At 44.7% G+C, this 26178-nt stretch overlaps 1 protein-coding gene across 2 annotated transcripts in view; it reads right to left on the reverse strand.

Moving 5' to 3' along the window:
* Positions 1-26178, reverse strand: part of GGA2 (golgi associated, gamma adaptin ear containing, ARF binding protein 2) — a 33172-nt gene that overhangs the window by 2104 nt on the left and 4890 nt on the right. For both annotated transcript variants that reach the window (XM_055339526.1, XM_055339525.1), the window contains exons 2-15: positions 22741-22825; positions 21862-21937; positions 20803-20901; positions 18898-19021; positions 16582-16685; positions 15084-15164; positions 14462-14599; positions 10534-10615; positions 8372-8497; positions 7506-7628; positions 6749-6777; positions 6233-6366; positions 4033-4190; positions 621-790 (exon numbers count right to left, since the gene is read on the reverse strand). In XM_055339526.1, coding sequence (XP_055195501.1) covers positions 621-790; positions 4033-4190; positions 6233-6366; positions 6749-6777; positions 7506-7628; positions 8372-8497; positions 10534-10615; positions 14462-14599; positions 15084-15164; positions 16582-16685; positions 18898-19021; positions 20803-20892 — 1359 coding nt within the window. In that variant the 5' untranslated portion in view covers positions 20893-20901; positions 21862-21937; positions 22741-22825. The remainder of the gene's footprint in view (positions 1-620; positions 791-4032; positions 4191-6232; positions 6367-6748; positions 6778-7505; positions 7629-8371; positions 8498-10533; positions 10616-14461; positions 14600-15083; positions 15165-16581; positions 16686-18897; positions 19022-20802; positions 20902-21861; positions 21938-22740; positions 22826-26178) is intronic.

The raw sequence follows: 26178 nt of genomic DNA on the forward strand, positions 1-26178 counted from the left end.
TCTTTATTTTTGCCTACTCAAATCTTTCCTTTCAGGACCTCCTTTCCCTGTTCATTGTGACGCTGGTATGGCTATTAATCAATGGGGCCCTACTTCCCTTGGAAAGGAATGGATGCAGTATATAAGTTGGCCAGAGTACCTCATATCCCTTAACACAAGTTACTGGTCCCAGGTATGCAAATAACGCCAGCAGAGCCAATCCTAGCCCTTTCTTGGGTAATCAATATGCGTGCCACATATCAGATGGAAGTTTCCTTCTGAGATAAAAAGAGTTAAGGAGGTTAAGAACTATGTCACTCCAGAGCTGCTGATAGCCATTTCCATGCTCTGTGGACTCTGCTGGAGAATAGGCTCCAAAGAAGAAACCAGAGTCAAGAGGGAGAAAGAGACAGATTCTTAAGGAATCATTTTAAGAACTTATCTGGATCCAGCCACATCTGAAGTCAGATATTCAGAAATCCCCAGTTACACAAGCTGATCAAATTCCCCCCTTTTATCTTAAATTCCTCTGAAGATTGTGTCTCTGATACCTAACTAAAAGATAATGTCCTAGCAAAGGACCTGGCACTCAAACATAGTAGCTTAATTGAAAAATTCAAAGCTGGCCAGTGACGACTCACCTTTGGCACAGCCACTTGAAACATGATGTCCCAGACAGGCTGGGTGGCAGTGCTCATCATGGTCAACAGCAATACTTGCACCTCCGGGTGGCCAGGGGCCCCAGTCTGGGAAAAGTGGAGCAGAATTCGGAATCCATTCCGGTCATACACGATAAGAGGCGGCAGGCTGCCTGGTAGAGAAGGACCCAATCAAACGGGTTACTAGCATGACCACAAAGTCGCCCACAGCCAAGCCTGAAAGAGATGTACATGTTATCATCGAATGCTACTGTTTCTCCAGTCAGCATAGCTCCTAGACTGACCTTGGACCCAACCTTTCTGCACCACCAGCCCTCACTACTTCCAATTGGACTTCAAAGGCCCTTCAAACTGATCTCTCCCCACCATTCAACCATCTGAAGCACATTACCAGTTTTTTTTTTAAAAAAGGAACTTTTTTTTGAGGGAGACAGGATTATGACTAAAATACGCTGAACACTACAGAAAATACAGGATATCATAGAAAAATGAAATAAAAGACACCAATAATTCTACCCAGAAATAAACATTGCTAACATCTGGGCCTATGTCCTTCTGGTCTCTTTTATATGACTACACACACACACACACACACACACACACACACACACACACACGCACCTCTTGCATTTGATTTTATAATACTATAAACACAGATCTCTTAAAGTCAATAGGTTTATTAACATTCCAATGGAAATCCTAAAAGGATTGTTTTAATTCATCTAAGAAATGATTCTAAGGCAAATGAGGGTGGGGTTGGGGGTAAGTTCATGAGACTATCCATTTAAAAAGAGGAAAGATTATTTGCATCAATAAATACTTATAAGTAAACAACTGAGCAAAGAGGTAGAAAACAAAGCATGCAGAATAGACCTAATAGGAGAACTTAACACATTAGAACACCTATTTCAAAGTCAGTAGCTCATTCAGTAAGCAGCAGACAACTACCTAACCTGGGAAAAAATTTTTTAATGAAGATCCTTATTTTATGCCAAACATCACTTATCAAAATGTAAGTTCTACAGCAAATTATCCTTCAAGAAAGGAATTGAATCAGGGTGCCTGGGTGGTTCAGTCGGTTAAGTGAATGACTTGATCTTCAACTCAGACCATAATCTCAGGGTTGTGAGATCGAGCCCGGCATCAGGCTGAGCATGGAGCCTGCTTAAGACTCTCTCTTTCCGGGCAACCCTGGTGGCTTAGCGGTTTAGCACCGCTTGTAGCCCGGGGTGTGATCCTGGAGACCCGGGATCAAGTCCCACATCGGGCTCCCTGTGTGGAGCCTGCTTCTCCCTCTGCCTGTGTCTCTGCCTGTGTCTCTGCCCCTCTCTCTCTCTCTCTCTCTCTCTCTCTCTCTCTCTCTCTCTCTCTCTCTCTATGAATAAATAAATAAAATCTTAAAAAAAAAAGACTCTCTCTTTCCTTCTTCCTCTGCCCCTCCCCAACTCAAGTACACAGGCATGCGCATTCTATATCCAAAAAAATTTTCATTAAAAAAATAAAAAATAAATAAATTGAATAAATGAATGATAGTGCCATGATCATATAATATATGGAGACATTTTAAAAAATAAAGGTTTTGAAGAACAATTCAGAGCATGAAAAACTGCTATGGCTTATAACATTAAAGCAGGCTATAAAACATTCTAAGTATGCTACAGTATGCTTTTACAATTTATTAAAAACATGTATATGCACATGGCTAAGACAAGAAAATAAATTAAGACATAACAGAACTTCCATCTCTGGGTGAATAGTATAGATTTCAATTTTCTGCTCTATTTTTTCTAAAATTTCTACATTGAGGGGTACCTGGGTGGCTCAGTCAGTTAAGCATCTGACACTTGATTTCAGCTCATACCATGATCTCCAGGTCCTGGGATCGAGACCAGAGAGGCAGGTTCTGTGCTGAGCACGGGGTCTCCTTGAGATTCCCTCTCTCCCTTTCCCTCTCCCTCAAATGATTAAATAAAATCTTTAAAAAATTCTTAAAAATAAAATTTCTACATTAAATGTATTTTTTTCACTTAAAAGAAAAAAGTACAAATAATGAAAAGATTATTTGAAAGAGAGAGAGAAAAAAAAAGAAAAAAAAACAGCAGTGGAGGGGAGAGGGAGAAGCAAACTCTCCACTGAATAGAGAGCTGATCTCAGAGCTCCATCCCAGTACCCTGAGATCATTACTTTGGTCGAAGGCAGATGCTTAACTGACTGAGCCATCCAGGTACCCCTAATTTTTTGTACTTTTTAAATAATTTCAGATTTATAAAATGTTACAAAAACACAAAGAACTCCCATATGCTCTTTACCCAACTTCCTTAAATGTTAACATTTTACATAACCACAGTACAATTATCAAAACTAGGAAATTAACACTGAAATATATTATTATTATTTTATTTAGAAATATCACTAATGATAGTCCTTTTCTTTTTTTAAGATTTTATTTACTTGCCCCAGAAAGGGCGCTAAAGAACACAGGGATGCTTTTGTTTTTACAGCCCGTGACTAAAACTAGAATAATTGAAATTCAATGGTGTGAGCCTAGATATGGGACCTCAATAAAAGCCTGAACTGTCTACCAAAAAAAAAAAGATTTACTTATTCATGAGACCCACAGAAAGAGAGTGGCAGAGACACAGGCAGAGGGAGAAGCAGACTCTGTGCAGGGAGCTGATGAGGGACTCTATCCTGGAACTCCAGGATCATGCCCTGAGTTGAAGGCAGATGCTCAACTGCTGAGCCACCCAGGTGTCCCTGAACATGTATTATTTTTATGTTAAAGTAAATATCGTAAATGATTCCCACCACATACTGACTGTTTAAATTCCTCTGACTAGATCCAGGGCTCCTTACAATGTGACCTCAGCACGCCAAGCCATAGGAGAGCCATATGCCCAGAGAAAAGGGCCTGCACCATACATCTAAAGACCCCAGGTATCTCCTGCTCCCATGTAGCATGTCAACTGTACGCAATCACCTTCCTTCCATCCTCCGTAAGGAAATAATCTCTGCTCTTCCGTTCTAATGAGGACCCCTAATGGAAGAGGACCACCAGCCAAGTTCTTCCTTTCCATCTAACCCCACATCTTCAGAATTATTTCTGCCACACTGGACATTCCCCTACTTGAATTTCAAATGAGTGAGCATCACGTCTGTAAATAGACTCAAGCCCCCTAAATTAAAGCCCCCAATATCCTTCATCTATAGTGTCAACCCCAAGACAGAGAAAACTTTACAAAAAATAGTAGGTAAGAGACTATGAAGCCATCTTCAGGCAAAATCTCTACCAGTCACCTTACCCAATTTAAGAGCCAACCCCTACCAAACCAGAGCAGATAAAGCTGGATATCTAATAGCAAGGGAAGGGGAAAAAAAGTGAAACTGTACTTACTGGGCTTAACAGACTCCAAAGGGACAAACACTTGAGCCAGAGGTGTATTCTGGGAGGATGGGGAAGAAGCCAATGGCCCAGCTTCCCAGGACCAGCCTGGAGAGGACTTAGTGCCAGGTGGCACTTCCTTAGGGATGCTCTTCTGTGGAACATAATTCCTGCAAAGAAATTTTTAAAAATATTAAGACTAGCAAAAATTACAGACAGTTCCAGAAATCTGATTAGGCTTTCTGAAGAATGATATACGAAAGGGGGGAAAAAAAGAAACATATATGTCTCCATGTATTCTGGAGGGATAGGACTTTAGATGGGTAATTTCAAGTGTGCTTCAGTTTTCTCATCCATAAAATGGAAATAATCTAGCATCTATCTCATGGGGTTATTAGGGTTTAAAAAATTTTATTATTATTATTTATTATTATTTTTTTTTAAATTTAAGACAGAGAGAGAAAGAGGCAGAGACATAAGCAGAGGGAGAAGCGGGTTCCCAGAGACCCCTATGTGGGACTCTATCCCATGACCGGGGGATTATGCCCTGAGCCAAAGGCAGATTCTCATCCGCAGAGCCACCCAGGTGTCCTTCATGGAGTTATTAGAATTAAATGAGAAAATGTGGGCAGCCCCTGTGCTGCAGCAGTTTAGCGCTGCCTGCAGTCTGGGGTGTGATCCTGGAGATCGGGATCGAGTCCCACGTCGGGTTCCCTGCACGGAGTCTGCTTCTCCCTCTGCCTGTGTCCCAGCCCCATTCATTCATTCTCTCTCTCTCTCTCTCTCTCTCTCTCTCTCTCTCTCAATAAATAAATAAATAAATAAATAAATAAATAAATAAATAAATAAATAAATAAATCAAATCTAAAAAAAAATAAATGAGAAAATGTATAAAAGGTATTTAGGGGACTGTGTGCACATAATTAGGACCCAATAAATTATACCTATGAAGGTAATCAAGACTATAGTTGTCAGGCAGCCTCTGACAACAAGTTGCTCAGTTAGGTTAAGTTTCTTATACATGGTCACCAGAATAGTGGGAGCTAGGAGATGATAACACCGATTACACTGACCACTTCATTCACACTTCATGATTTTGTTCACTTGGAATATAGATTGAAAACATTTTTTTTTTAAGTAGGCTGTACATCCAGACCCTAGATCAAGACCTGAGCTGAAACCAAGTCAGACCTTAACCGACTGCTCAGTCACCCAGGCACTCGGAAAACATTTTCCAATACAAATTGAAAACTACAGTCCAGACAAAGTAACCTGCTCCCAAATCAGGAAGATAACCAGCCCCCTGCTGAGTGGCTAGAAGTAAATGGAAAGAAACCCCCTCTGGGTGACAAGAATGATCTCCCAGCACATCTCCATGTCCACGAGGGCCCTGTGTCTCTATTGCAGACATGGACACTCTCAGGCTGTCTACAGGAAGATAAACCACTCCAACCTTCTCAGAGGCAAAGCAAAAGAATCTACATACATGTCTATATTCACGCCCTAGAGCACCTCTACTTTTAGGAATCCAGACTACAAAAAATGCTCCAAATGCCTTTGAACTGAAAGCTATGTAAATAACCACAAGAGGGGAATGACTAAATATACAAATATTACATACAACCATCAGAATGGAAGAAATTTATATAAACTAATATGGACATGTATCAAAGATGTAATATGAAAAACTCACACTGGAGTACAGTTTGTAAATTATGAGCCCATTTGTATAAAAATAAGCATTTTATCACTCCCTAAAGATAACATCAAATGTTCCTTCTTTGCATTTCTGTGTGTGTAGTAATGTGTTAATTGGGTCTTTCTATATTATCTATTTCTCTAGTGATCAAATTTTGCTTAACTTCAGATTACATTGTAGTCAGAAAAGGGGAAAAAAAAAAAGTCTATGATCACCAAAATCATCATTATCATCCACTGCTGCTACTCCTTAAACCAACCCCTTTGCAAAGGTCCTGACCAAAGCATGTCTTTTCCTCTGACTTAGGATGAGGGCCAAAGGAGAAGGGAAACACATATTGAACTTTTGGTAGACAGGAAGAAGTCCCTCCAGGGAAAGAGAAGTCTCAGGCTGTCTTCAGGTGTCACCCCATACTCTACTACATTAACACTGCTCTTTGGCCCAGCCCCCACGCCAGGAGCATGAAGCATGCATAAGAGCCACTCTTCTATTTTCCTTGCCCACAAGACTCACAGAGGCCCTGGACATGGCTTTGGGGAGAGGAGATCCAGCAAGTTCCTTTCTGCAGGAGGGCTCTGAACACCACCACCTGGCAGTGTGCTGGCGGTGGGATTCCTCTTTTCCTTACAGCAATTCTGATCGGCAACCTGTCAAACCAGGAATGGCTAAAATAAGGGCAGGGTATGAATGATCAGGGGGGTGACACTATAACATAGGCCTACTGCATTTCCTGGGGCAGGAGGAGAAAGAAAGGGCAAGAGAATATAGGACTCCTGATCAGACCTTCCGTAAGCGAGAGCCTGGATACCACTAAAGAGAGTAGGGGTACAAGGAGAGGGAAAAATGTGTCTCTTGGGGGGGGTTCAAGTCAGACAAGTATAGGTAAGGAAGAGGCTTTGGACCGGCAAGTCCATAACTGCCACCAGGCTATGCTGTAGCCCCTTCCCGGTGCCCAGGCAGCGCTTTCCTCATGAAGTTAGGTTTGGGGGACCACACCCCCTCTCCAGCCCCTAGGAAGAGCTTCCTTACCTCACTGGTAATCGGAGCATCACCAAGTCCTATAAGGAAGAAACAAAAAGATGCATACCAGTAACTCTACCCAATAGGAACTGGAGATTGATTCCATGTTCATCCTTTCTAGAACATTTAGAAAGCCTAAGCAAAGCAAATTACCCAAAATCATTCAACTCCTCCATGGCAAATCTGAGACTAAATGCAAGGAGGACCTCTCTCTGAACTTCCCAGGATAGTAGTATCCCCTTATCCATTAGGGGATATCTTCTAAGACTCCTGGTGGATGCCTGTAAAGGCAGATAATGCCAATCCCTATGCCCCCCACAAACACACATATACATCTACAATTAAGTTTACTTTGTAAGTTAGACACAGTAATGGTAAAATAGAATAATGATACACTGTAGTAAGAGTTACTGTAGTAAGAGTTACATGAATGTGGTCTCTCTCTCAAAATATATTATACTGTACTCACCCTTTGTCTTCTTGTGATGGGAGATGATAAAATGCCTACGTGATGAGATGAAGTGAAGTGAACAACGTAGGCATGTGACATAGCCCTAGGCTACTACTGACCTTCTGACCGTAAGTCAGGAGGATCATCTGCTTCCGGACCTCTGGTAACTGAAACCATGGACGAAGGTGGGAGGACTACTGTACACCCAGCTCCCTCTAAAAACAGGCATATTCTCTCCAAGTGGAACCAGCCTACTCACTCTCCCCGGGAGTCAGGGCCATTCTGTGCCTGCTCCCCCTGAACACCAACCCTCACCTAAGGCTGCCAGGTCCTGGTGAAGTAATGATGGTGCCACAGTCCCAGCCTGCTCAGATCCATTGTTCACCTCCAAGTCAATCAGAGGGCAGCTCTTCATGAAGCCTGCTGGTTTCTGAAAGACTAGAGAATGGTCAAAAAAATATCAGGATGAAAGCAAAGTCTCCACTTAATGCCTGTCAGCTTCCCACAGGCCTTCTCCTAATCAGAAGACATCACATGGGCCACTCAACGCACACCCACTGCATGGCTAGATGTACAGACTGAGTTGGCATCTGGAATATTAGGCAGCCAGAGGACTGCCTTTCCACCTCAGCAATCAGTGTCCTCTACTAAGGATCCATTCAGCCTGGCCAGAAACAGAGCTGATGTCTCTAGCTCACAAGCCTTTTGACCACAGCTAATCACAATCACTGAGTGCTTAATAAAAATATAAAACCCAGGCTGAGCTCTAAGCAGTCTCAATTCAGAAGGTCCAAGCAGAGGACCTAAGAATCTGCATTTCAGCCAGTATTCCAGATGATTCTGATGCAGCTAGACTGTGAGGCACTACCAAAGCAGATCATTTTTTTTTTTTTTTTTGTTTCTAACTCCTGTAGGTAAGCATTCATGAGAAAAGGAATCAAAACCTGGGTACAATATAGCCATCTGCTTCTGAGGACAGCCAAACCTGGGGTCGCACCTGCCAGTCAGTTCATGATGGCACATGTGGCAGAAGCTGGCTAAATAAAACCTACTGTCAATGGGAAGGGCAAAAATGTGTCTCATTTCTATAACATAACCCAGAATATTCTGAGAATCCATTTCTTCTCTGGGATTTATAGGATGACCATGCAGAAAGTAAGGAGAGGCTTCTTTGCACATACCTCTGGAGACAGGTAGGTCTCCTACTGAGCTGGTCACTGTGTTCCCAAAGATGACTCGGCCCTCCATCACCTGTTTGTATAGCAGAACTCCCTGGGTGAGAAGGTCATTTGCCTGGAGAATCTCCGCTGAAGGAGAGAAAAATGAGAACCTGCCTGATTTAGCTACCAACTATCTCGGTCTTTTTTAAGCCATTCCAGACAGCAGCTGTCCCATGGCTCTACCAGGTTCAGTATACCCATGCCTCCTGCCCTCAGATCAGGTGATCAGGCCCCTAGCAGACCTAGTCATTCAGTCCCTGAACCCCAATACTTCTAGCTTTCAAGATGAAGGAGGAACCAAATTTCTTCACCTCCGTTCCCAGTACCTTTCAACAGGATAGTCAACATTTGAAACACGTCTCCTTCAACCAAGGAACTGAAACTTTAATTAACTAAAATAAAAAAACTGTTCCTGTCAATGTGGATGCAAACATTAAGAGATTTTTGCAGGGAGGCATCTGGCTATTTGTCAGTTAAGTGTCTGCCTTTCGCTCAGGTCATGATCTCAGAGTCCTGGAATCAGCCCATCACACTCCCTGCTCAGCCAGAAGCCTGCTTATCCCCTCTCCCTCTGCTGCTCCCCCTGGTTATTTTCTTTCTCTCTAAAATAAAGAAATAAAATCTTAAAAAAAAAAAAAAAAAAAGAGGGCAGCCCGGATGGCTCAGGGGTTTAGCACCACCTTTAGCCCAGGGCGTGATCCTGGAGTCCAGGGATCAAGTCCCACATCAGGCTCCCTGCCTGGAGCCTGCTCCTCCCTCTGCCTGTGTCTCTGCCTCTTTCTCTTTGTGTTTCTCATGAATAAATGAATAAAATCTTAAAAAAATATATATGATGAATTTATAAGAAGTATCAGATATAGAAAAACATACCTAAATACCACAGGGCATGCATGCCCTCAGACCACTGTGGTCTAAAGAAACTTTGTAGGTCAAAGAACATGTTTTTTTATGTAATAAGAAAGAGGTGAAGAAAAGAGGAGCTGGGCAGCCAGGGTGGCTCAGGGGTTTAGCACCGCCTTCAGCCCAGGGCGTGATCCTGGAGACCCGGGATTGAGTCCCGCATCGGGCTCCCTGCCTGCTTCTCCCTCTGCCTATGTCTCTGCCTCTCTCTGTCTCTCTCTCATGAATAAATAAAACCTAAAAAAAAAAAAAAAAAAAAAAAAGAAGAGCTATCTGTTAAAACAAGACTTATGAAATGCCACCAATTACAAAGTATGGCTTTTTTGAGTCTGATTTTAAAACTAAATGCCCAGGGAAATCTGAACACTGATGATCACCCTGAAATGTTTGGAATTTGCTTCAAAGAGAATGAGGGATGTGGGAGGAGAGCACAGTACACATGAAACAACAGGAAAAAAGATGAGCCATGAGCTGGTAATTGTTAACACGTAAAAGGCACATAGGATTTATCCCACTCTTTCCTTTTACGTGTTTGGAAATTTTCCATAATAAAAAGTACAAAATGTTTTATTTAAATCCCTATGCAGGGGCAGCCCCGGTGGTGCAGCAGTTTAGTGCCACCTGCAGCCCAGGGCGTGATCCTGGAGACCCGGGATCGAGTCCCACATCAGGCTCTCTGTATGGTGCTGGCTTTTCCCTCTGCCTATGTCTCTGCCTCTCTCTGTCTCTATGAATAATAAAAAAATTAAAATAAAATAAATAAAATAAAATAGAACTTACAATCTCTGCTCCTCATTATAAATCAATCAATCAATCCCTATGCACAGGTACTAAATTCTCCACTGTCCCTACCATCATCCCTACTGTTCCTCCTCAGCCAGCCTCAGGTAAGTGCCCCCTGAAGGCACTCAGGTTGGTGAAACCTCCAAGATACAGCAGTTTCTCAGATTTCTGTGGACGCCAGTATCCATTTCAGCATCTCCCTTACACCCAACTTACATGGCACATTTCCACCGCTCTTTCTGCTTTCAGACCTGCTGATGACTGCTTGCTCAGGCCTAGACTGTCTTGGAAAACAGTTCTAAGCCAAGACCGGACACATCCTTCTGAAAAACCTAAAGCCACTCTGTCTTATTTCTGGCACCACTGCAGCCCTGCAGGAAGGAGCATGTGTTCCACCCCCCAGTGTCCCAGCTGTGCCTCCAGAAGAACAGCTGCGTTACCGAGTGCATCATCGTCATCTGTGGTATCACTCGCCAGCCGAAACAGGGTGGGCCTCAGCTTTTCACATCGCTCGTACACGACCTGAGAAAACAGAACCTGGTTTCACTGCACACACCAAGGACCCACAGCAAGGCCCCAGGTGCCTCCAATAAGCATACAGCAGAGTCTGGGGCTTCTGGCATCCTCTTTAGTCTGTCCCAAATGCATGACTGCAGGTTTGAAGTGACAAGGCCGTTAAAAGTGTTAGAAAAGGTATGGGCTACAGTTACCTGAATATTTTAAATAGTTAAAAAGGCGACCTAAGAATCCACCTTCTGAGCATGTAGGGTAATACCTCTTTTCCAAGCTCCTTTCCCTGCCCCCTAGAAGAGCTTTAATAATGGTAACCCCACATGGAAGCCTGAAGTGACTGCCCTGCTTTAAAACTAAGACCCAAACGCCCCATCCAACTGTTGTCTTTTTTTTTTAAAGATTTTATTTATTTATTTATTTATTTATTTATTTATTTATTTATTTATTTATTTATTTATTTATTTATTCATGAAAGACACACACAGAGAGAGAGGCAGAGACACAGGCAGAGGGAGAAGCACGCTCCATGTAGGGAGCCCAATGTGGCACTTGATCCCGGGACTCCAGGATCACGCCCTGGGCCAAAGGCAGGCGCTAAACCGCTGAGCCACCCAGGGATTCCCTCCAACTGTTGTCTGATGCCAGTCTTCCTTTTCCCACTGCAGGTTCTCCCAGGACTAAATCTCATTCTGCACCAATTAACATCTGGGAAATCTCACTCTCCTCATCCCAGGAGAGTGCTCTGGACAACTTCACCCTCCACATGCTATGTACTAAGGAGGACATGTAACTTCTGTACACGTTGGGCTTCCTTCCTTGCAAGGGAGCACATTAACTTAATACTCCAGGCCTCCCTGGTGGCCGTGCTCTCTGCTGACCTTCCCGGGGCTGGTGAAACGAAGACCTGATAGGGGAGTCTGGGAGAGGAAGCAGGAAGGAGCGAGCCCCTTCCTGCCACTTTGCTCTTGAGAGCTACCTACCTATATGAAAACCCACATTCGGCTCTGCTCCTACCAGCTGTACATTTTAGAGAAGGAAGCTCCTGGTTTGCCAGCACCATTTTAGGTGGTAGGTACACCTACCTGATTAGGCTTCAGTATTAGGAAGCCACTGGCCAATATTTATGTGCCACTTTTTCCAAAGTAGGCTTTACCCATTATAAAGGTAAAGGTTTGTTTCCCGCCACATCTCTCCTGTCTTCTAGGTGGTTATCATCTTGGGTGGGGGAGGGGGGGAAAGTTGTGCTATTTAGAAGGCCAGCACGCCAACCCTGCTGATGGACTTGGGCGTAAACTCACCATAGGGAATTGGCTTGAGTGTCTGCCTGGCCCAAGCCCACTAACCCTTCTGAGTACTGTCCCCTCTGGCCCCAGAAGGCCAGCATGATCTTCTCTATAACACTACTCAATCCTACCTGAGCTGATTAGCCTGGGGTAGATATAGGAGCCATGCTGGACAAGCAGGTTTTTCGCTTAGGAACTTGAAATAAGGAAAGATACTAGTTTGCTTCTACTAACCCAGTAAAATGGAAGGGCAGGGAAACTAAGGGTTTCCTAGGTGAAGGCCATTTCTCCTGTGCAGAGAAGCATAAGAAGCTGGACAAATGTAGCTAACAGAAGGAGGGAGAAGAGCACAGCTCCAAGGACAGACTAAGAACGGTTGGCTTCCATAGCATTCCAGTTCCAGCACCATCTGTCTGCACTGGGCAGTACTGGCATAGCTAGGACAGTAAACGCACTAGCGACAGAAGAAAATAGACAAACTGAATTCCAAAACTAGGGTAGCCTGGGTGGCTCAGCGGCTTAAGTGCTTGCCTGCCTTCGGCCCAGGGTGTGATCCTGGGGACCCGAGATCGAGTCCCATGTCGGGCTCCCTGCATGGAGCCTGCTTCTCCCTCTGCCTGTGTCTCTGCCATTCCCTCTCTCTCTCTCTCTCTCTCTTTCATGAATAAATAAATAAAATCTTAAAAAAAAAAAAAGAATTCCAAAATTAAAAACGTTTGCTTCAGAAGACACTATCCAGACAGTGAAAAGCCAACCCACAGGATGGGAGAAAACCGTATGACAAAGGACTGGTATCTGGGATAGATGAAGGACCCTTACACCTCAAAAACTAAGAGACAGGGATCCCTGGGTGGCACAGCAGTTTAGCGCCTGCCTTTGGCCCAGGGCGCGATCCTGGAGACCCAGGATCGAATCCCACCTCAGACTCCCTATATGGAGCCTGCTTCTCCCTCTGCCTGTGTCTCTGCCTCTCTCTCTCTCTGTGTGTGTGTGTGTGTGACTATCATGAATAAATAAAATCTTTATAAAAAAAAAAAAACAAACTAAGAGACAGCCCAATTAAAAACTGGGCAAAGGATCTGAACAGACATTTCTTCAAACAAAATGATACACAAGCGGCCAACAAACACAGGAAAGAAAGCTCAACTCAAGCCATCATGGAAATACATTTCAAAACCACAGTGAGATACCACTTAACACCCACTAGGATAGCTATTATCAAAAAGACAGGCAATAACAAGTGTTGGCAGGATATGGAAAACTGGAACCCTCACATATTGCTGGTGGGATTGTAAAATGGCACAAGGATTTGGCAAACAGCTTGGCAGTCACTCAGAAAATTAAACAGAGCCACCATATGATCCAGCAATTCCAGTTCTAGATATATATACTCAAGAAAATCAAAAGCTTACATTTCACACACCAAAAAACTTATATACGAATGTTCATAGCAGCATTCATAATAGCCAAAGTGGAAACCCGAATGCCCAATTGATGAATGGACAAACAAAATGTGAGGCAGCCATACAACGGAATATAATTCAGTCATAAAAAGGAAAGAAGTTTTGATACATGTTACAAGATGGAGAAATCTTCAAAACGTTAAGTGAAAGCAGTCAGATTCATAAGACCACATGTTGTAGGATTCAATTTACACAAAATGTCCAAAGAGGCAAATCTGCAGACACAGAACATAGATTAGTGGTTGTCAGGAGCTGGCAGGGGAGGTGGTGGTAGAGTGTCTGTTAATGGGCACAGGATTTCTTTTAGGGCCGATTCAATTCTTCTAGTTAGTGTTGATGGCTGCTTTTAGAATATGTAAATTCTCAATAAAGGTGTGAAAAAAGACCTCGAGATGTGTAGGATGTGGGGGAATTGGAATTCTCATGTAATGCTGTTAGAAACATAAAATGATACTACCACTTTTTAAGAAACTGGCCAACTATTTTCCAAAGTTAGCTGTATACTTAGCATGTACCCCACCAATCCCACATCTAGGCATGTACCCAAGAGAAAGGAAAATTTATGTTCACATAAAATCCTGACACAACCATACACAATTGTTTATAGCAGCTTAATTCATAATCACGTAAATAACCCAATATTCATCAAAAGATGGATATACATATTGTAATATACGCACACAACAGAATACCACTCAACAATTAAAAGCAAACTATTGATATGCATTGTATGAATGGATCTCAATTATGCCAAGAGAGGAAAGCCAGAAGGAAGAAACAGAATGAAAGAAAAACAGAAAAAAAGAAAGAAAACTATATTGTTCCATTCATACAAAAGTCTAGGAAATATAAATTAATCATAACAGAGAGTAGGACAGTGGTTGCTTGGAATGGGGATAGGGAGACAGGGAGGAAAGGAGAGGAGGGATTACCTAGGAGGGAAAAGGAAATTCTGGGGGGTGAGGGATATGTTTACTACCTTAATTGTGACGATGGCTTCATAGACACACACATGTTAAAACACATCGAATATGTTTTAAATATGTGCAATTTCTAATGTGTCAATTACACTCAATTATACTTGAATCTATTTTTTTAAAAAACAGTACCTGCAAGGCCTCCTGGTCTGGTGGGGCCTGCCCCGGCCTGCGGTACATGCTCAGCATTTCCTGCAGCACCTTCACATGGCTCCGAACCTCCTCCACAGCACTGACTCTCTTGGACACCTTCTCTGATTTCTCTTGTTCCTTTCAGAAGAGAGAGGATGGAGGTGAGGGAGCAGAAGATAATGCTTGAGCAAGGGACGGGAAAGAGGCACTGCGTTGGCAAGCTCAGGGAAGTTACTAGAACACTGAGTGGGCGGGAGTGTTCACTCAGTGGGCGAAAAAAACACTCTGAGCCCAGGATCTCTGCAAAAGGCAATGCAGTCCAGGGACCAGGCGGTCCACTGCTTCATACTACCAGCTTTAACGCCTTTGAAAACCAGATTCCCCAACTAGTCTCACTGGGACAGAAACTGGGGTCTATGAGTGCTTTGGGCTCTTACATAAAAGTACTTGGGAAGTATACAGCATGACTCTGCTTCCAGTCATATCCTGCTGCCCTCAGGGGACCCTCAGCTGTGCCCCCGTTCTGGGCCCAGAGGCACTCTCTTTCCCCGGACAACTGTGTACCCAGGCCCTCAAGCACACACATCCTGAGTTCTGCAGAACACATTGGAAAAATTCCCACCTCCTTGACCAAGTTCTTGATTAGTCTGTTTGCAGCCTGAAGATCCTCAGGGTGGTTGCTCTTCAGAAGCCTTGTCAAAAGCTAAAGAATGAACATGAAGAGCAGGTGAGATGACCTCCCATGTTAAATGGCCCAGAGCAGTAACAGCAGTAATACAGTAATCCTGACAACAGCTCCTCATTTCCCATGCATTCTCTTACCAAGTCCCCAGAATAAGAATATGTAGGTATTAAGACTATCCCCCACAGACCACTCGTTTTCAATACCAGTAGGAAGGATACCCCCCAGGAGACATTTGGCAAAGACTAGAGTCATTTCTGGTTGTCACACCTGGGAGTGCTACTGGCATCTAGCGGGTAGAGGCTGGTATACTATAAACTCCTTAAAAAAAAAAAAAATAAAAAAAAAAAAATAAACTCCTTAAACAGGACAGCCCCCAACAAGAAAATTATCTGGACCAAAATGTCACTAGTGCTGAGGCTGTCCTGGGCCATACACTCTATGATTGGACACACCCATCAGTGATCTTGTTCGCTTTATTCCCAACGTCTAGCAGAACACCATGCACATGGGACTCACTGAGTCGTCACTGATGCAGTAAAGATGGCTACACTGAACCCTAGTGTGTAAGTAACTTTGCCCAGGTGATGCAGAATTCTCTTTCTGCAAAGTCCATGCCATCTCTCCTCTTCCCACCCTCTGCAACTATTAAAGCATCAGTAGGAGAAGAGCCAGAGAGAAAGGCAGCCCAGAACCTAGTACAACCCTGCCTTTCTGACCCCATGGCCATGGAACCTGTAGGTCCAAAGGAAGGGTACAGCTGAGAGGTGCAGTTAGAGGCAGAGGGAACCCAAGCTAGACTCAGACAGCCTGAAGCTTTCCTGGTACTCACTTCCCAGAATCTGTATGTGACCAAGAACAGTAATGACCAAAAGCACAGCCCCACCAGTGCTCAAGAGTCCTCTTCCCATTCAGAGGCACTCTAAAGCTATCCCTAGGTCTTTGTCCCTCTCCTTACTGATGTATGAGAAGCAACAATTATGGGAAGCAATAGCAGAAGGAGAATGTGTAGTATCAGGCTTACTGGCACGCGCGCATACACACAGAAAAGAGAGAGACTTGAGCCAATATACAGCCGATTCTTTCCACCATCTTCTCCTAATACCACACATACACTGGATACAACTGACCATTCACATTGCCCACTAGGGTTATCCTTTTGTACCTTCTTTCCCTCGGAACGCTTATACAGATAAGCATGGAGGGAACAAAGAACATGGCATTTATTATTTGGCCCATCCATGAAGAAAACATTCAGATCTGTGCTACCTGACTCTAAGAGCCTGCTCCAGAGAGAACTCACTAACCCACCTCCCCATAGTTCCCCAATCTTTGGTTCAGGGATCAGAATACATGCCAGGGGTATTTCAGGAGAGTCCCTAAAAGGGGTCTGATCAGATTCCAAGTCAGCCACCAAGGTCAGGGAGGGGCTCCTTACCTTGGACTTTTCTTCATCAGCATCAAAGATAGAGCTCTTGGGCCAGGGGGAAGGTGGAGGCAAAATTTTATCCACTGGTAGTTTAGGGTCTTGCTTGACGATTCCTAAAACACACAATTTGTGAAGTTAAGATACGGATATGGGAAAAAAAAAAAAAGATACGGATATGGGTACTCCTGGACTTCAAAAGCATGCAGCATAAAGTCCAGAAACTCCCAGCTCCTGATATCCCACTGGGGAAACACTTTGTCAATGACTTTTTTTTTTTTTTAAAGATTTGATTAATTTATTCTTGAGAAACACAGAGAAGAGGCAGAGGGAGAAGCAGGCTCCATGCAGGGAACCTGTTGTGGGACTCGGTCCCAGAACTCCAGGATCATGCTCTGAGTCAAAGGCAGACGCTCAACCACTGAGCCACCCAGGGATCCCTGTCAACGACTTTAAAGGGAAAGATCCAGGGAATGATCAAGGCTCTGCATCCTCCTTCAGGCGATTCCAAAGACCCAGAACCAAGACAGGGGACATCAGAGCCAAACTAAGTGAGATCAGAACCATACCCTAGAGCTTGTGGGCTGTGGCCCTTGCGCTATAAAAATACTGATCATTGTATGTAGGTACAAAACCTCCCAGGACCCAGAAATTACTGTAGGATCCACCACACTCCCAAGAACAGTGAGTACATGTGACAGAGCAAAATAGTCCATCCTGAATCCAGGTTCCTTCTTCTATAGAGCTCTACAGACTCCCAGCCTCCGCATAGGACACAGAAAGGCATGAACTACATCACTCTAACCCTGACGACATGACACTGGACAACCTACAAATCCACTGCTTTTCTTGAATCCAATAAAGAGTGGAGATCACAAGGCAAGAAATAACCTGAAATCTAAGGAAAGGCAGCGCCTCCAAGTCAAGATGGAAGGCAACACCAAGGCGAATTCAGATAAAATTGTTTCTAAATTGTTTACAGGCCAGTGTGAGCTATCAAGAGAACACAGAACCTTTATTTTTTTTTTAAGATTTTATTTATTTATTCACGAGAGACACAAAGAGAAAAAGAGAGAGGCAGAGACACAGGCGGAGGGGAGAAGCAGGCTCCACGCAGGGAGCCCAACATGGGACTCGATTTCGGGTCTCCAGGATCACACCCTGGGCTGAAGGCGGCACTAAACCGCTGAGCCACCTGGTCTCGCCCAACACAGAACCTTTAGGCCCCTAACACACAAGAGGGACAGGCTCTTCTCCAGGCACTCTTGGAAAGACAATGGGAAAGGCCTGCTGTCCCACCTATGCCCTTCTCCCTCCCTCCAGAACAAACACCTTCAACTGCTGGGGAAGGACAATAAACCCTATAGTCCTCAGAGCAGCAGTGGGAAATCTACTGCAGCTTGAGAACAGAAGAGAAAGCCTTGTGCCACTAGGGGAAGGGCAGGATCACACACAGGTCCTACTGAAACCCAGGACATGGTGCCCACCTAAAATCAAGGCTTACAACGAATTATGACGCCTACCCCTTACCAGGCTAACTGGCATTGGGTAATAAGTCATAACAATCAATTATTAAGAAAGTATCTGGAAAAAAACCCTCTCTTAGGTGCAGAGCAAAAAAAAAAGGAAGACCTAACACTGAGATGAAGCAAATACGGAGAAAAACTCTAGCAAATCAGCTCCCACACTCAACACAAGCCAACATCGTAGGAATTTAAAATCTGGTATAGTGAGTGAGGGTAACCATAGCAACAGTAGTCTCAAACCCAGCTCAACTCCTGTGTACAAGAAGGAAAGGTCTGCCCGTTTCAAAGGCGCAAAAATTATTTGTGTCAGCAGCACCTGGCTGGCTCAGTCAGTAGAGTTATGTGACTTTGGATCTCAGGGTAGTGAGTTCAAGCCCCACATTGGATGCAGAGATTACTTAAAAATAAAATCTTTAAGAGGTGCCTGGGTGGCTCAGTCAGTTAAGTGTCTGCCTTTGGCTCAAGTCATGATCCCAGGGTCCTGAGATTGAGCCCCGCATCAGGATCTCTGCTCAGCAGGGAGTCTGCCTCTCCCTCTCCCCCTCCCACCCATTCACGCTCTCTCTCATTCACTCTCTCTCACTCTCTTGTTCATGCTCTAAGTAAATAAAATCTTAAAAAAGTAAAACAAAAATCTTAGAAAATCATGTCTCAGTCTCTACGGTCCTACACAAGATATCCAACTTTCACTGAAAAAAAAAAAAAAAAAAAAAAAACACAAAAAACAAAAAGCACAAAGCACACAAAAAAACAAAAACAGATACCGTGAAGAAGAAATGCAATGTAAGCCATGGAGTCCGACCTTGTTTCTTCAGCATCTGGTAAGCGTCTCGGATCTTTATATCCTCCGGAAACCAGACAGTCCAACTGAAGAGTATTTCAATGACTCTTCCTTTCACTTTTTCTGTGGTCCAGGAACCTAGGTACTGAAAAGAAAAAGGCAAAAATTGTAAAGCTGTAAAGGACAGAGCAGACCAGCCAGCACACGCTACCAAGGAAGAGATGGCTGCTGAGATCCTGGGCAGTGAGCTGCCCACAGCTGGTGGAGCTGGGAGGTGCTATAGGCCAAACTGCCTGGTAGCCAGCCACAGTACCTCCTGGACTTCAAGGAGTCAGCCTCCACAGCTGCTCACATGAAACCCACCACATACGAGGCCAGGTTAGAGCCACAGGGGAACACTCATTTGTTGAACGAGGCAAGATTAGTAAAAGAATATATTTGGTCTTTGTCCCTAGTTCCTGGCACAGTTTCAAACACCCTTGGAATTTCCTGAGTTATAGGAGTATCTTTTGTTATTCACAATGAACCCCTCGGACCAAACATGAGTTTATGGTAACCATTCATGGGGAGCACCTAGTTTCAAGGGAGAGACTGACCACTTTCAGAAAAATCAACCATGTGATGACAGGGTTGGAACTTTCCTAGGCCAGCCCCCAAGAGGGGAGAGAGCTGGAGACTGAGGCTAATCACAGCTAATGATTTACTCAAAATGCCTACATAACTGCAGATAAAAACTCTGAAACAACAAGGTTCAGAGAGCTTCCTAGTTAGAACACATGGATGTACCAGGAGGGTGGTGTAGAAGCTCTGCTTCCTATTCCCCTCAAGACTGTAGTCTATGGATCTCTTCCATTTACATCCTTTATGACAAAAGGGTAATAGTGAATATAGTGCTTTCCTATCTTTTGTGAGTCTTTCTGATGAATTATGTACCTGGTGGGGGGGGGGGTCATGGGAACCCCTGAATTTGCAGCTGGTCAGACTGCAGAGGAAGTAGCCTAGGGACAGCTGAAACCCCTGGCTGGTATCTGAAGTACGCACGGTCTAGGTAGGACTGAGCCCTTCATGCATAAGGCCTGTGATCACTCTGGGTAGTTAGTGGCAGAACTGAAATGAATTCGATTGCAGGACCCACAGCTGGTTCAGAGAATTGCTGAGAAGTAGCAAAGGAGGGCTCCATCCATGTTAGGCACCCAAGAACAGTGTTGCTAAGACAGGGGCTGGGAGAAAAGGTACAAGGACAGGCAAGAAAGGACATAAAACTTAAAGCCACACCTCATATTTCTTGCCATCACCACCAAAAAACCTGCCCTCAAGTGAGCTCCTCACCCCTCTAGGCCAGCCACCACAATGCTATCTTTGAAGGGAGAATGGGAAAATGCTGATAACCAAAGGCAGGGCTCAGCTGATGAGCATGACCAGCATCCTAGACCCTGAAGAATACTGGGGAAAGCCATCGAAAAAGATGTGACCACCAGCCGACCTGTGAGCTGGACCTGGGCAAACTAAGGTTTCTCACTCCCTCCGCTGTCCTTGGAATGCAGACACAGCCGTGAGACAATGATGTCGTGTGGAGAACACCTACATACTGCACCTCACTGAACCTCCATATGGCCTCCATATAAGCCCTAACAATGTGGGATCTACTCACCTTGCTGCCACACAGGACAAGCCTTGTATCTAAGTTCTAGCATACACAGGCCAACTTCAGATTCTACCTGGGAGACTCCAGAGAAGGTTACAAACCAACGAAGAGGAAAGCTTCCATACACAGGACATCCCCTCTCAGCTCTGTCACAAAGCAGAGACTAGCTGGCAGGCTCTGCTGTGAGCAGGCCTATCTACAAAGGGGCACGAGGGTTTGAGGGCAGGGGGTAGGTACAGTACAATGAGCAAGCACAGTACAGCCAAGCCCAGGGTGCTCACCTTTGGGGACAACACTTTGATCAGCTCATTCAGGAAGCGGAATTTGGCCACCTCGCTGTGGAACTTCTCCCCACAGTGGTTCATACACATCTCCAGCACCTGCACAGACATAGGACCCCCACAGGAAAAGGAAACCCATTGGCTTCGGGCTTATCTCACAGCTGATGAGCATCTTCCAGAACGATGGCTAGGATTTTCCTGAAGACTACAAAAACACTAAAGTTTGAGGAAGGATGACATTTTCAGATTAAGAAAAAATGCTGCCTGTCTAATCTTGCTGTAACTGCCAGGTTTCTGACCAGGAAAAAAGCTCAGTGGGGTGTACCCTGAGGCCACCCCACCTTTTAAGGAGAACTCCTGGGCAGAAAAACTGGCTAAAGAATCACATCCTCCTCAGAGGCAGAGATCTGATATGTAACACACAAAGGACTGTTAAGCCAGAGGCTAACTTGCTGGCACTCCAGTGGCAATATGGGGCCTGCAATGTCTTCTTTGGTCTACACTGTTTACACTGGGCTTGTATCCTCCAGTGTTTCTATCCTCACTCAGCAGCTCACTCCTTTATGTGACCAGTCAGGCCCTGTACATGTGGCACTTGAACTTGCCAGCCCTGGTCTCAGGAAGATGAAAGAAAACCTTCTTCTCCTTGCCCCCAAGCAGCTCAATGCTGTTCTTTATTTTATTTTAAAGATGTATTGATTTATTCATGAGAGATACAGAGATAGAGATAGATAGATAGATAGATAGATAGATAGACAGACAGACAGACATAGATAGAAGGAGAAGCAGGCTCCATGCAGGGAGCCCAATGTGGGACTCGATCTTGTAACTCAGGGATCACGCTCTGAGCTGAAGGCACACACTCAACCACTGAGCCACTCAGGCGTCCCTCAATGCTGTTCTTTAGAAAGAGACCTAGGATGGTGGGTGCAACCACCACGCAACCTGAGCACAGAACTCCCTATCAGATGCTCTCCACCACACTGAAACAGGTCTAAGGTCCAGCACTCTGTAACTTCAAGGCAGGAAAGCTTAAGTGAAAGTGCAAGCCAAACTCACCGTTAAGGCATAAAGAGATTCTTTCTCTTGTGGAGACTGGATCTTGTGGGCCAGCAGCCAGGGTGCGTGGGTTGGGCTAAAGGAAAACAAAGAGACCTAGGCTGTGGGTGGAAAGGAAGAAACCAACCGCAGCCCACACGCCTGTCCCTAAGGCCAACACACCCTTGTCACAGTGATAATACCTGACATCTTCCTCCCTGCAGCCAACCCATCCCTAGAACTCCAAGCAGAGCACTCAGGGCCAGACCTGTGTGTAACCAGGTCATGAGCAGTAGACCTTGTCTGTCGGAGGACAAATGCTCAGTAAACACTGGAGTAGAAAGTGCGATCAAACTTTTTGTTCAGATGCGGAATATGCAGCATCATATAGATTAAACATGTGAATGACTAATGTCTTCAGTTCCTATCTAGATGCTATGGACAAAAGAAACCAAATCAAATAAACAATCAAAACAACAACAATAAAAAAACAGAAACCAACAAAATCTTACCCTTCTCCTGACTTTTCTTAAGAAAGATGATACTTAATTTGCAGAGAAATCACTGATCTCTCTTGCATGGCTACATAACCTAGCTACATTCTATCCATAATATCCAGGGGTCTCCTCAGCATTAGTGTCTTCAAACACTGCAATTTTTCCCCAAATGATTGCCAATTACAAACTGACTATTCTGTTTAAAGAACACAAAGAAAAAAAAAAAAAACCATGAATTTGCTATTTCCAGAAAAATAATGTTTTTGGATCATAGAGGGGAAAAAAAGGGGGGGGGGGGAAGCCTCATTCTCTTTCTCTTAGGTAAAAAAGACCCAAGAGATAGAAGTGTCTACTCAGTCTGAGATATCCCAAGTCTTGTGTATGTGTGTGAAGGTCACCTTACCCATTGGGATCAGTGTTCACCTGGTCACAGAAATTCTGAATAGCTGACCAATCCTGTTCTGACACGCCTGGGTCTGTGGCTTTATCTGTCAAGGAAGTAAAAATAAAGTATAAAAAGAAAAATTCACACATATCCCCCCACCCCCAACAAATAAAGTGGCAGCCAAGGACTGTGACAGCACATCAGACCCAGCAAGCAGACAGCTGAAAGGGACAGGACTATGGCTGTGCTGTTGGCCACTATTAGGCACATGATATGGCTTCACTGAAGATCTGCTGACTGAATGAACAAGCAAGCTTTTGACTCACTCCCCTTCCAGTGCAGGGGTGGACCTATGTGCGTCTCCTTCATGCCCCATCATTGGCCCTGCAATGAGGATGAGCAAGGGCCAGCCTCTGGGAGGCTGCTGCTAAGTTTCTTAGCTCTGTGATGATAAGATTAGAATATACCACAAGGCTCTGGGTGGTTCCACTTGGTCATCTCACCATCTCCTCAAAAACAATACCCCTAAGTCTAACCCTCAGCTTACTGAAATCCTCTCTGACCTTCCTATGTAAGAAGCTTCTCCATGTGTCAGTGGCTTGTGCACACTGACAAAAGGGAGCTCTTTGCATTCACTCCTCAAAATGCTGTTCCTTTCTATAAACTTACACATTCCTGGGGAGCCCAGATCCAATCATGCTACGGTCCCCTGCTCTAAAACATTATATGCAGATGAAATATGAGGACACTAAGCATTGAAAGGAAGTGGGCAGAGCCACAGATAAACCTGCAGAAGGGGGATTATGAGAAGGCCTAACATAAGACCATGCTCCACTGAGGGGAGGGACAATCTGTCCTCTTCCTGGTGCTGGATGACAGCAGCTTCTCTCCTCCCACTGCTGCTGCCCAGAATTCCTGTCCAGCCACTAAAGAAGAGTGTCCATCCCCCATGTCCTGGCCCAGACTAAACCAGGCCCTGCTCTCTCACAGGGGAACTGCTGAGAGGCCTCTTTCCTACCCATTCCTAACCCCCACCCCCCACTCCTTGCTGTCCAGCTTTCTGGGGCCTAACCATCCCGCCAGTGAAAAACCTTCCTGAAGGCTCCTGATATAAGCTCTGCAACAGGCTGATTCTAGGGTCCCGTTTCTGATACCATTCCTTATGCCTGAATAAGGAATATTCCTTATTCCTCTCTTCTCAAAATCCTGAGGTTCTTCAAGGCCCATTTGAATTTCCACCTTCTCCTAAAACCTCCTCCCACTGCGTTTCTCCACCCTTCAGATGACTGAGGACTCCAAGGTCAAGCAGAGTTTAACCTTTCCTGACTGCAGTCACACTTCTGTCATCTGGAAGTCATGTGTCTCCTCAGCTCAGCAGTGAGATTCAAAAAGCCAACTCCATTCTAAGTGAAAACAGAAGACAAGGGAGACACTTGGCTTCTTCAGACTGTCACTGCCAGCATTGCCTCACCAATTCCTCCTCAAAGCCCTTTTCCTGCGCTCACTCTTGAAAATCCTATCCATCCTTCGAGCCCCAATTCAAATGCCTCCTCTTCATAAAGACTTCCTTGATCTGCCTCGCACGGCCACAAAACAGAGGCCTCTCTTCCTTCTCAGAAGGCGCACATTCTATCTGCCCCTCTTCCAATGGAGATCTCTAGCTCCGTCCTTGACTTGTGACATGTCCTTGGGCCCTGAGTGTCTCACCTCCCTCTACTATAAAGGAAAACAGTACCTTCCTCACAAGACAGTCCTGAGGTTCAAAAGAGAGTGTCTGAAGTGCCGGATACAGCAGCAAATATTGAAGTCATCCATAAAGGACAGCTAACCTTATTTATTATAATGCAGTCTCTGCCTTCTGCTTTAAAAACACCTGTATGTGACTTACTGCACCTAAAGGGAATAAAACTCTAGAAGGCAAAAAGCCATATATTTCCTGCAGAGCTTAGTACAATGCCTTCCTCAAAGGCACAAAATAATTACTCACAGGGCAGCCCAGGTGGCTCAGTGGTTTAGCACCACCTTCAGCCCAGGGCGTGATCCTGGAGACCCGGAATCAAGTCCCACGTCAGGCTCCCTGCATGGAGCCTGCTTCTCCCTCTGCCTGTGTCTCTGCCTCTCTCTGTCTCTCATGAGTAAATAAATAAAATCTTAAAAAAAAATGACAGTAATAATAATTACTCATGAAATAAATTATTTAAAGCAGTAATTCTCAGAGATCCTGATTAAGGAGGCCTGACTCATCTAAAATAATTCTGATTTTGGCTTCCTGAAGTTTTAAGTTCACTGCCAGGTCCTGCTTGATGCCTCTGGGCATTCGGACTTCAACACATGACTGGACCTAGAGCAGAGATAGGCAAGATCCACCCTTCCTCCTCCTGTACCCCTGCCTCTGCCACCAAGTAAAAAGAGTAAGACAGGCACCTGCTTTTTCACAGAAAGGAAGACACTTCTATGAGGTTAAGTCATGTTCCAAACCCTTAACCAAGGCCAAGCAGCAAGATCTATAAAGTGTGAGAGTATCTGTGTCATGATGATTTCCTCAAAGTCTATCCCACCCTGAAATAACAGCAATAATGGTATTAGATGCTTTTTTTTTGTAAAGAAGTTACTATGTGTCAGCCACCAGGCTGAGGGCTTCCAGGCCTCTCTTCTGTCCAGTCCTTAGAAGGGAGATGACCACTATCCTCTCACTGTTTTATAGGCAGAGACTTGCCCAGCCACACAAGCTGGAAAACAACAGCAACAAAACTTCATTCCTAGGTCTGCCCCAAGCCAGGGCCCAAACATTTCTCCCAGTTCCTTGACAGAGATAAATCCTCTTTGGGAACTAGTTTCCTTGACTTTCTCACCACTGAGTTATAAGCTCCCTAAAGCAGGAAAACCTGTCTCATTCACCTTCACATCCTCCAGCACCCAGAATAGTCATTGGCACAAATATCTACTGAATGAACAAATGATTCACCTTTTGCTATGCAGGGCCTGGCCAATTGGCTGGACCTATTTCTGACTCCAGGAGAGGGCTATTCCAGTACAGAAATAACTGGGTCTCCCACAACATAATGCCAGCCTGCCAAGTTGCTTCAGGAACCTTGTGCAGCTCCAGAGAGAACCCCCCAGAAACCCAGCAGCTGGATCAGGCTACAGCACCAACCCAGATTTGCAGGACACTCCTCTGCTCCAAGGAGTGGCTGGGGGCCAGCAGGGCACGGCCAGGGAAAGACTCAAAGAACCCCTTCTCTGCTTCTCAGGACTGCCACAGCCCCACCAAAGGCTACCTCAGGCATTAAAGTGGTTTCTGTAACTGGCACTTGGGCAGGACAAGTATCACTAGTGCCATACATCTGCTTCATAAAAGCAGTGTTTCTATGCATTTCAAGCCTGCTACACAGTGAGAGGTATTAAGAAAACAGCTGAGACCTTCAGCAGTGAGTGACATGGCTCATCTAAGAGTGA

Source organism: Nyctereutes procyonoides, unplaced genomic scaffold (genome assembly GCF_905146905.1).
Source record: "Nyctereutes procyonoides isolate TBG_1078 unplaced genomic scaffold, NYPRO_anot_genome, whole genome shotgun sequence".
Taxonomy (NCBI): domain Eukaryota; kingdom Metazoa; phylum Chordata; class Mammalia; order Carnivora; family Canidae; genus Nyctereutes; species Nyctereutes procyonoides.